Source organism: Chiloscyllium punctatum, chromosome 10 (assembly GCF_047496795.1).
Source record: "Chiloscyllium punctatum isolate Juve2018m chromosome 10, sChiPun1.3, whole genome shotgun sequence".
Classification (NCBI taxonomy): Eukaryota; Metazoa; Chordata; class Chondrichthyes; order Orectolobiformes; family Hemiscylliidae; genus Chiloscyllium; species Chiloscyllium punctatum.
In genome coordinates this window covers 62867493-62879540 of record NC_092748.1, presented here as the reverse complement: position 1 = coordinate 62879540, position 12048 = coordinate 62867493, and the positions used below count along the sequence as shown (strand labels likewise).

The 12048-nt window shown below is 40.2% G+C and overlaps 1 protein-coding gene across 10 annotated transcripts in view; it reads right to left on the bottom strand.

Annotated features, from left to right (window-relative positions):
- Positions 1 to 12048, bottom strand: part of LOC140482230 (formin-like protein 2) — a 266679-nt gene that overhangs the window by 72715 nt on the left and 181916 nt on the right. For all 10 annotated transcript variants that reach the window (XM_072579344.1, XM_072579343.1, XM_072579349.1 and 7 more), the window contains exons 4-5: positions 10424 to 10500; positions 1564 to 1647 (exon numbers count right to left, since the gene is read on the bottom strand). In XM_072579344.1, coding sequence (XP_072435445.1) covers positions 1564 to 1647; positions 10424 to 10500 — 161 coding nt within the window. The remainder of the gene's footprint in view (positions 1 to 1563; positions 1648 to 10423; positions 10501 to 12048) is intronic.

Sequence of the window (12048 nt, the reverse complement as noted above, 5' to 3'; positions counted from 1 at the left end):
GTGTGATTTTGAGATTAGCGATGCAGCAACACTCTTGCTGCTGAATGCCAAAACAATAACCTGCACACAAAAAAATCAACAATCTTTGGAAATGATTTACCCCTTTCCAAATGGCATTTTAAATCTGGCACAAGTCAAGAGGATGTCTTGGTATGCAACCTTATTAAATGTCATCAAGTGGATAAGCAGCCAATCACACTGAAAATGTTCACTCAGCAAAATAGGAAGTTTAAAGCACTTTTTTTAAAAAAAGATTAGATTCCCTACAATGTAGAAACAGGCCATTTGGCTCAACCAGCCCTCCAAAGAGTAACCCACCCAGACCTATTTCCCTCTGACTAATGCACCTCACACTATGAGCAATTTAGCATAGCCAAGTCACCTGACCTGCACATCTTTGTGATTGGGGGAGAAACCGGAGCACCTGGAGGAAACACACAGGGAGAACGTGCAAACTCCACACAGTCACCCAAAAGGGGAATTGAACCCAGATCCCTGGCGCTGAGGCAGCACTGCTAACCTGTGAGCCACTATGCCACGCTTTGAGGAAAAACATTTTTCCTTCTAAACTGGATAACTTCACACTTCTCTATACTATATTCCATCATATTTTTGTCCACTTGCTCAGCTTGTCTCTTATCTCTTTACACCCTCCACACAGCTTACAATCTTAGCTGGAAAGCATCATCAGCAAATTTGAACACAGCAGACTCACTTTCCCTACCTAAGTTATTGATATAGATGAGTAACCTTTGCATTAATCTTTGTGATGCCCTGCTAGTTAGACTGCCCACCAGAAAGTAACCTCTTTATCCCTCTCCTTTCAGTCCATTAATTCAATCCATTCTCCCTGATATCCCATAAACCCTAACTTTAAGTAACAGGTTGGCAGCCAATGGCTAGCAAATGTTTTTCAAAATCCAATGCACTATACTCACTGATTGTCCTGAACCCACACAGCTAGTTAGAGCCTCAAAAATGCTAATATATTTATCAAACATGATTTTCTTTTCATATGTCTATGTTTACTCTGTTTAATTATATTAATGACTTTCTAAGTGCCCTATTACCATGCCCCTAATAGAGTCCAGAGTCCAACAATTTCCCTATGACTGATGTCAGGTAATCTGGCATATATTTATCCACATGTCTCCCCACCCTTCCTTAAATAGCAGGATTACATTTACTACCTTCCCATTCATCAGGCCTATTCTTGGGTCTAGAATTCTGGAAGACCAAGTCTTGTTAGTTGCCTTTTGGGAAAACTGGAGGATGCAGACTATTAGGGGCTTGTAACCTTTGGTTTAACAAATTTCTCCAGCACATTTTTCTTTACTGATATCAATTTTGCCAGGCACAACTGTGTGCGTGTCTCCCTGGAGAGGAGTAGGAGCAGTTTCAACAACTTCTGAAGTTTTGCATTACTCTGTACACGTACAGACTCTGGAAGTTACTGGCAGTTTCAATAGAAAAATAACTATTTTCATCGAGTTTTTTTCTAGCTCCTAATTGAAAAAGTGTTAGTTACAGTTTGCTGTCAAGTGATTAGAAAAGGGCACTTACGTAACTGCGTACTGTGCAAATGAAAGGTATTCCACCAATATGTCCAGACCTTGGTTCTCTTCATTCAAAAACTCACGCACCCAACTATTAAAAACAAATACACATAAGGGTCATGTAAATGTAAACACATTGGTAAAGGTTTTACAAAACAAACTAAAATTATCCAATTCAAAACAGCTCACCTCAACCAAACCTCCCATAAATGCAATGATGCAAACAGAATGTATATCTAACACATTCCAGGCAGATACAGTGTACGATACACAGAAGGTTCTATGCTGCAGTCAAAAGATCACAAAAAGTAAAATGAAAGATAAGGACCACATTAATAATGAAATGCCTTCATTTGTTTTCAAGCTACTTTAATTCCGGAATCCTTTTCCTCTTCAACTCTATGTTTCAAATTCCTACTCTCACTACAGGAGGTACTTCAGTGGTATTATCACAAAAAGTGATATGAAAATTCCAACGGAGATTCATAGATTATTATTAAAGTCAGTAAAGCCAAAGGTCTTTAAACAATACACTTCCCCATTGAGAGATAATCTTACTGAACTGAAAGTAACTTCTAACCAGAAGGTTTTGAAATCTTCAACCCAAAAATATAATTTTAAGAGGTGTGAGGGAAAAGGTTTTTTTTTAACCTCCCCTCTGCCCTTCCTTCTTAAAACTTCCTACTCAAACAGTAAAAATCAAAATTTCCAGTTACTCCATTCTAAAGTATTGAATATTTCAAGCCAGATTTTTGGAATGTAAACTAGTTTCGTCCACTGGGATTATGACTATAAAGCCAGTTTTACTCAAAGTCTCTAAACAGACCTTAATGTGAGCTGATGTGTTGCCAATGCTCAGGATAATTGTAAATCTGCATCCAGTGGGATCTAAAACACAATTAATTTTACTTGCAGTCTATTAACAACCACCAATGTTATCAAACATTTATCCCCTATCCTCCAGGCTAAATTATTTTTTATTACCTATCAAATACTAGCAGCAGCAGTTTTAATGCTACAAGATGAATATCGGAATAGGATGATTTTTTTTTCCCCATTTACAATGCAAGAAAGGATACCATGGGAAAAGAGGAATTCTACATCTGGTAATATTTGCCGATGTGAAATTCCAACATGGTTAGGTGGGAGCTTTACCCTCAGACGATAAAGGAAATTAGTTTTCTGAGAGTGGGAGACAGATTTGCCTTTACTTTTCACAAGATGGTGCTCACATTACAAAAAAAATACTGGTATCATACATTTAGCAACAATCTTGATGTTTCAGCAAATGATGCAGATACTCAAAGCATAATGAAGGCACTGATGAATTGTTTCTGATAATGCTCTTTGACTGAGTTTACTAATGTTCGAATTTATTCCAAACAACACTGTTGAGGCAGGATGCCCACTTAGTGATGGGATTGATATATTTATTGACAGAGTAGCTAACTAGTTTTAAACCCACACCCACTCCCCACATGCTGCATACCCTGTTTGAAATGGGTTTAGAACATAAAACATAGAAGAATACAGCGCAGTACAGGCCCTTTGGCCCTCGATGTTGCGCCGATCCAAGCCCACCTAACCTACACTAGCCCACTATCCTCCATATGCCTATCCAATGCCTGTTTAAATGCCCATAAAGAGGGAGAGTCCACCACTGCTACTGGCAGGGCATTCCATGAACTCACAACTCGCTGAGTAAAGAATCTACCCCTAACATCTGTCCTATACCTACCACCCCTTAATTTAAAGCTATGCCCCCTCGTAATAGCTGACTCCATATGTGGAAAAAGGTTCTCATGGTCAACCCTATCTAAACCCCTAATCATCTTGTACACCTCTATCAAGTCACCCCTAAAACTTCTTTTCTCCAATGAAAACAGCCCCAAGTGCCTCAGCCTTTCCTCATACAATCTTCCTACCATACCAGGCAACATCCTGGTAAACCTCCTCTGCACCCGTTCCAGTGCCTCCACATCCTTCCTATCGTACGGCGACCAAAACTGCACACAATACTCCAGATGAGGCCGCACCAGAGTCTTATACAACTGCAACATGACCTCAGGACTTTGGAACTCAATTCCTCTACCAATAAAAGCCAGTACGCCATATGCCTTCTTCACCGCACTATTTACCTGGGTGGCAACTTTCAAAGATCGGTGTACATGGACACCAAGATCCCTCTGCTCATCCACACTACCAAGTATCCGACCATTAGCCCAGTACCCCATCTTTTTGTTACTCCTACCAAAGTGAATCACCTCACACTTAGCTACATTGAACTTCCATTTGCCACCTTTCTGCCCAGCTCTGCAGCTTATCTATATCCCGCTGTAACCTGCCACATCCTTCCTCACTGTCAACAACTCCACCGACTTTCGTATCATCCGCAAACTTGCTCACCCAACCTTCTAGCCCCTACTCCAGGTCATTTATAAAAATGACAAACAGCAATGGTCCCAAAACAGAGCTTTGCAGAACACCGCTAGTAACTGCGCTCCAAGATGAACCTTTACCATCAACTACTACCCTCTGTCTTCTTCCAGCCAGCCAATTCCTAATCCAAACCTCCAACTCACCCTCAATGCCATACCTCCGTATTTTTTGCGGTAGCCTACCACGGGGAACCTTATCAAGTGCCTTACTAAAATCCATATACACCACATCTACAGCTTTACCCTCGTCCACCTCCTTAGTCACTTTCTCGAAGAATTCAATAAGGTTTGTGAGGCACGACCTGCCCTTCACAAAACCATGCTGACTATCCTTGATCACATTATTCCTATCCAGATGTTCATAAATCCTATCCCTTACAATTCTCTCTAAAACTTTGCCCACAACAGAAGTGAGACTCACCGGCCTATAGTTACTAGGGTTATCCCTACTCCCCTTCTTGAACAAGGGAACCACATTTGCTAGCCTCCAGTCTTCTGGCATTATTCCTGTAGACAACGAGGACATAAAAATCAAGGCCAATGGCTCTGCAATCTCCTCCCTTGCTTCCCAGAAAATCCTAGGATAAAGCCATCAGGCCCAGGGGACTTATCTATTTTCACCCTTTCCAGAATTTCCAATACCTCTTCCCTGCATACCTCAAAGCCATCCATTCTAATTAATTGTGACTCAGTATTCACATCGGCAACAATGTCCTGTTCCTGAGTGAATACTGACGAAAGGTATTCATTCAGTGTCGCCCCAATCTCATCAGCCTCCACACGCAACTTCCCACTACTATCCTTGACTGGACCGATACCTACCCTAGTCATCCTTTTATTCCTGACATACCTATAGAAAGCCTTAGGGTTTTCCCTAATCCTACCAACTAAGGACTTTTCATGTCCCCTCCTTGCTGCTCTTAGCTCTCTCTTCAGATCCTTCCTGGCTACCTTATAACACTCAATTGCCCCAATTGAATCATCATGCCTCATCTTTACATAGGTCGCCCTCTTCCATTTAACAAGAGATTCCAATTCCTTATTAAACCACGGCTCCCTTACACGACCCTTCCCTCCCTGCCTGACAGGTTTAAGGGGAGATGGAAGAGATTGAGCAGAGCACAATCTCTACCCCCTTCCCCTTCGCCCACAGTGAGAGGGGAAAACAAAGAATTAGTTTTCACATGTCATACTTTGATTCCTGTCAGCATCGATCTGGCAGCACAGAGCTGATCACCTCCAAAACCCCAAAATGACAAAGCCCATGGATAGAAAATGATATTATAGAGTGCATATTCTAAAGTCACCAAAAGACAAAACTAACAGTTTACAATTAAAACAGTACTTGTAGGATTTTGTGATGAAGAAGCCATCCAAACTAATTTATACATAAAACATCTGGAGTCACAGACCAGCTGCCTCCAGCTGTGCAGATTCCAATCAGACTCACAGGTAACATGACCTTAAGTCAAAGTGGGAATGAGAACAAGTGAGCAGTTAGCCTTTTCCGTAAGTGGCAGCAGGGAGGCTCAGTTGACTTTAGCAGCCAGGCCTTGTCTACTCCCTGATTACCCAAACTGAAAAGCCTGGAGGTTGGTACACAGCAGCTGTCCAACCATTGGATGCCTTTATTGCCTAACATGAATAGTGTAACATAGATGGTCAGAAGATGGAAGATCAGAACAGAGCATAATCACACCTGGCTGCCTTCGCAGGAAATATAGTCTATTGGGGAAGCCACAATTGCTACCTCGCACAGACCTCAGGTTAACAAAAGAGTGATCTGCGAGAATGTGGTAGAGTCCTGATTACCCCACTAACCGATAGCTTGATGTGGGTGACTTGATGCCTACAATTTCCCTTGGTATGGTTGCTCGTTCGCTTTCTTTGTAAAATCTAATGACACAGACTGAACCATGTCTGGTGTCATAATCTATCAGATCAGGAAGCACCACATTGACTAAAGCCCAATAGTGCTCAATCACTCTAGGATTACTCTGCAGAGCATAGATAATCTCCAGCATCAGTTCTCCACTATTAACACTGTCATCAGTTCCCTCAAGGCTCACTTCAGACAATTAGTAGCTTATGTATTTCCTCATCCCAAAATACAGGCCATCTGTTCAATGGCTCTGCAGCTTCCACACCTTCTGCTTGCATACCAAATCAAATCATCTTCCCACTCACATGCCCTAAGTAACAATGCATAGGAATTTCTTGTTTAAGCTTTCCTCTTCCTCTTTTAGACTGTTGAAACAACTATTTGCACATATTTTTGAGACTTTGGCTCAGCAAAGTTTTCTCTTGTCTGCGAGCCACAGGAAACCTTTCTATATTGAAGTTGCGATGTAAGAGCAAGGCTTTGCTGTAAAATTCTTGTGTTACAGAAGGACACTGCTGCTGTTGGAAATGAAGAAAAAAAGGAAATGGAACTGAGGAAGTAAATCGGTAGTGAACACAATTAAATAATTCTCATGGAGCCAAGTTGTACAAAGCGGAATTGAAGAAACTGTATCCTGCTGGAACATTGGAAATGATCCTGATACATTAGCCAAAAAATCCTTCACAAGGATCTTGTATTGCCCAGTAGTGCTCAAAAGTATGACAGTACGAGACCTATGTACTGTATAATTATGAGTTATTATTTGAATTGTTTTTAGCCTGGGCTTTTGTGATCTACTCCACTGTAACAACCCTAAATGGTGACATATTTACAATGACATATCAGTGATTCTTAAGCTCATGTTGGAGGTGATTCGGTCTGGAATGACCTTCATGCTCTACTGTGTTTTACTGCATTCTACAACTAATTCTTGGACGTAATCCCAAAGAGGTAACTGCCATCAAATCGATGTCTATATATACTGGACATGCCAAAAGACTGCATATTTCCATTGCACCACCAGCTCACTGGCAAACTTGAGTCCCGAACTATTCACTGCCCCAGGACTCGGAAGTGTAGCTCAACCATGTGTACAACCTTCAACATAACAATGTAAGGAACTAGAAAAGAATCAGTGACATTGACTTGGCTGGTCCCACATTTTTTTTAAATTAGTGATGTGACAAGCCGCTGGATATCTGAATCTGATACTTTTGCACATATTTTTTGGGTAGATTATTACCCTTGTTTGTTCCAAAGTACATCCTATATCAAGATCAAATAAATGCTTTACCGAGCAATACTAGATAATCTATGCTCTAGAGATTTGCTATTTGCTTTATACCTGGCAAAATATTATTGCTTTTTCAGTGAGACAGATAAAGAAAGCCCAAAACACCACATCTGATTTTCCACCTCGAGTTGGAGTGCATGCAGTCCTTTGGTCCAGGCCACTCCTGCCCTTTTCCTAGAGGAATGATGAGTTCCTTAGTAAAAAAAACAGTTTTGCAAAGAAAGTTCTTCTACCACAATTTCAGGACCAAACACCCTGCACAGATTCAGCTAGCTAAAAGTGTTTCATTAATAGAAGTTAAAAATCCCAGATGGGAGCTCTCAACACAGCTTGGCTTTGAACAGTTTATTTTTCATCTGTCTATTATTTCATTCTGTGGACCAGAATTTATAGGTTTTTGTATTTAGTTATTTACTGCATGCCATGTAGACGCTTCATGGTAGTGACAACTTGGATGTCTAACAATGTCTCCCTTGTAATCAGAGTTTGTGGTGGTGTAAACATTTCGCACCTGATTAGAATAACGCCACAATGCATGATTCCACTGGATCAGTCCACGTATCCTCACATTGTCCATAAATCAACAAGCAAACTTACAAAAAAAAAATATTTTTTGAAGTCTCAATGCAGAGGAACATAGGAACAGAACTACTAAGTGGACTACTAAGCCCCTACAGTCTGCTCCTCTTCAATTAGGTAATATCAAATCATCTACCTCAGTGCCATTTCCTTGCAGCATCTCCACACTCCTAGATGTAAAGAGAACCTAGCATCATTTCTGGTCTTGAACATGTTCAATGATCGAATTTCTAACCTTTGATAGCCCTCTAGGATTCCAAAGATTCACCACTCCTAAAAATGAAATTCCTCCTCATCTCAGTCTTCAATGGCCTACTCTTTAATGAGAGATAATATCTTCTGGTCTAGACTCACCAGTCAAAGAAAATAATCCTATTCATACTTATCCTGTCTCATGCTTTGGAGACAATTTTCTATGCTTCAACTTTATTATCTCTCATCCATCAACACTTTAGAAAATTTAATCCCATTTTCCTCTATCTCTCCTCATTAAACAATCCCACCATCTCAGATATTAATTTGATGAGGCTTCATTGCAGCAACCGTGGGAAATAGATCCTTCCTTAGATGACTAGAATTTTACATAATGCACTAGGTGCAGTCTCACCAATGCGCTATACAATTGCAGTAAGACATCTTTACATCTGTTGTCAAGTCTTCTTGGGATGAAAGTAAATACATCATTTCCCTTCTTAATTCATCATGGCAGCTGCATATCAGCTTTTTGTGACACATGTACAGGGACTCCTATGTGCTTTTGGACACCAACACTTCCCAACCTCTCACCATTTAAGCAAAAAACGTCAGACTTATTCACATGATATTCCATTTATGATGTTCTTGTCCATTCACTTAGCCCGTCCAAGTCTTCTTGTAGCTTCCTCACTATTTTCATTCCCACTTAGCTTTATGTCACCAGCAAATTTTAAATATTACAAATGGTCCCTCCTAACCAACTCACTTACGTAAATTGTGTACAATTATGGCCCTCGCAAGCAGTGAGATCTCCTTGCAAGATCTCACGATTAACAACCATCCTGAGAACGAACTGTTTATTCCTATTCTTGACTTTCTCTCTGTTAACGGATTCTCAATCCATTCTAATGTATTAACCCTAATCCCTTGTGTTCTAATTTTGTTTACCAACTTCATGTGTGGAACTGGGTTAGCAAGATAGCTCAGTGATAGGGACTACTCCCTCACAGCACCAGGGACCCAGGTTCAATTTCTGCCTCGGGCACCTGTCTATGTGAAGTTTGCACATTCTCCCTGTATCTGCATGGGTTTCTTCTGAGTGCTCCAGTTTCTTCCCACAGTCCAAAAATGTGCAGGTTAGGTGGACTGGCCATGCTAAATTGCTCATAGTGTTCAGGGATATATAGCGTAGGTGGATTAACCATGGGAAATGCAGGGTTACAAGGATAGAGTGAGGGGTAAGTCCGGGTGAGATGCTCTTCAAACAGTCAGTATGGAATTGTGGGGCCGAATGGCCTGTTTCCACGTTGCAGGGATGTTATGGATTCTGAAAGGCTTCTGAAAATCCAAATAAACACATCCACTGATACTTGTATTACAGATAGAAGAATAATATCTTCAAAAAGTTCAACAAGAATATAAAACTTGAGCTCTCCTACATAAATCCTTGTTGGCTGACTAATTGTACCAATAATTTCCAAAGTCTTTAATATACAAGTCTATTTTATACTTATTTCATCAGGTATCTCCAATCATCACAGATTAAGCATCAAAAGTCAGACACAAACTACATATCCTCCACTGTACCACAATGATCAAACATTTGCTTTAAACTCAAGTTTTGCACTGTATTAACTATTCAATTTGGACAAAAGTGGGAAAATGATGAGGTCTTGGTCCACTACCATCCAGAACCAAGAGATTCTGTCCAACATATGTAATTGTTTCTCTTGATATTTTCATACAGCAATCTTTGCCTTCTTATATGTATTTGGAATGCAATAAATAATTATCTGAAACCAATGTAATTTTTCAAGAGGCTTTTAAAGCCGCTCAGTCTTCAGGATTATATTATTTCATCATGTAGCTCTTGAGTTTCTGTCCTGGTGCACTATTTCATCTTATCACTGATCAGTTCTCTTTTTCTAGCCATCAACAGCTTTTCATGCATTTGTGCATCTCCCAAGACTACAAAAGTCTTTGTTTTTTGCCTGTGGACATAAGAACCGCTGTCAGCTTTAGATTACATTTGTCTCCAGAATGCATAGACAGTGGATCTTGGAATTCACATTCTTTAGGACAGTCCTTAGGATCTTACTAAAAATGTATTTTCTTCTTTTATTCTTATTATTTGGGAAAGCCCACACACTGGTAACGGGCAGAAGACCTGTTCCCTGTTGTGTAAAATCAGCCAGGACTGAAAATCTTTGCATTTTCCTTTTTCCTGACAAAGCACTATTGTAAAACATAGATTGAACATTCACTATGTGTGAACATGGGACACACACCGGTGTCTGAGACTTTCTACAAAAGCATCAATTTGTTCTAACTGGTTCATTATAATTACTTTCACTTGCTTATAAGAAAAATTGTTTAGGTGTGAATTTTAATGTATGTATTGAAATATTTGAATATAATTCAACTCATTCAGCGGGTGAGTTAGCAAAGTGTAGCCCTTTTGCAAGATACTCAAACTTACCCAATATAGTTTGTTCTCAGAGAAATCTCCAGTTCTCGCAGTACCTGAGTTGATTCTTGCACTCTTCTTCTGAACTTCTGTAAACATTTAAATGAAAAAGTTTCTAACGAGGACAGACGATCAAGACAGATATTAAACTGTTCAGTAACCTCACAGGATGTCTAGCTGTCAAATATATGACTCTGACACACACACTTAACTGAGTTTTAAAGGTTCTGTTGTGTTAAACATAAAAGAAGTATAATGTTACTGATAAACAGCACCTTACACAGTCACCTGTCCCTCCTCCTCTATAAAGTACCCACACAATTGTGCTGAACCAGATCTATTTTAACCACTTAACACTCAAAACTACAACCCTGCAGGGTCTACAGAGACAGATGGTCGGTATTGTGGTGCCTGTAGCGTGTAAGTCATGCCAAGAATGCAGAAGGTTTCTTTGTTTTGCATTCTATATATGGTAAAAGATGACACCAAAATTTCCTAAATTTAGGAAGAGAAGTGGAAGGCTTTGTGTAGAAATGTGACGGCTTTTTCAGCGTATCTTAAGAGTTAGTATTTCTCCTTCACATTTCTTTTTATTGAGCTGAACATGCTTTAAAGAAATTGCAGCTACAAATTTTGGGTGGGGTATAATTGATCTTCACACTCTGACTATTTGTTTTCTGTGTTGTGAATTATTCTTCACTGCAACAAAAGATACAAAGGGGTGTACCAAACCACTGGTTTGTATCCATGCTTAGCATCTGACAGTGGCAATACCATAGGGTGCCCTATGGCCATAGAGAACAGCAGCAATATTAAACAGCTGACAAAAAAATAGAAAATGCAGTGATCTTAATTTTAAATTCCATACAGCAGTTAAATGTCCAAAATGATTCATAACCAAACAAATTTATCATGCTTTATTGGTCAGAGTATTGAGTTGGGAGGTCATGTTGCGGCTGTACAGGACATTGGTTAGGCCACTGTTGGAATATTGCTTGCCATTCTGGTCTCCTTCCTATCGGAAAGATGTTGTGAAACTTGAAAGAGTTCAGAAACGACTTACAAGGATGTTGCCAGGGTTGGAGGATTTGAGCTATAGGGAGAGGCTGAACAGGCTGGGGCTGTTTTCCCTGGAGCATCGGAGGCTGAGGGGTGACCTTATAGTGGTTTACAAAATTATGAAGAGTATGGATAGGATAAATAGGCAAAGTCTTTTCCCTGGGATCGGGGAGTCCAGAACTAGAGGGTATAGGTTTAGGGTGAGAGGGGAAAGATACAAAAAAGAGACCTCAGGGGTAACTCTTTCACACAGAGGATAGTACGTGTATGGAATGAGCTGCCAGAGGATGTGGTGGAGGCTGGTACAATTGCAACATTTAAAAGGCATTCGGATGGGTATATGAATAGGAAGGGTTTGGAGGGATATGGGCCGGGTGTTGGCAGATGGGACTAGATTGGGTTGGGATATCTGGTCGGCATGAACGGGTTGGACCGAAGGGTCTGTTTCCATGCTGTACACCTCTATGACTCTATGTTCAATGTCCATTCGATCCCGACTTAGTATCAGAAAACGGATTTCAAATGACCAACAAATGCATTCATTTCTCATTATCAAAACAATATGACATTTCTACTGA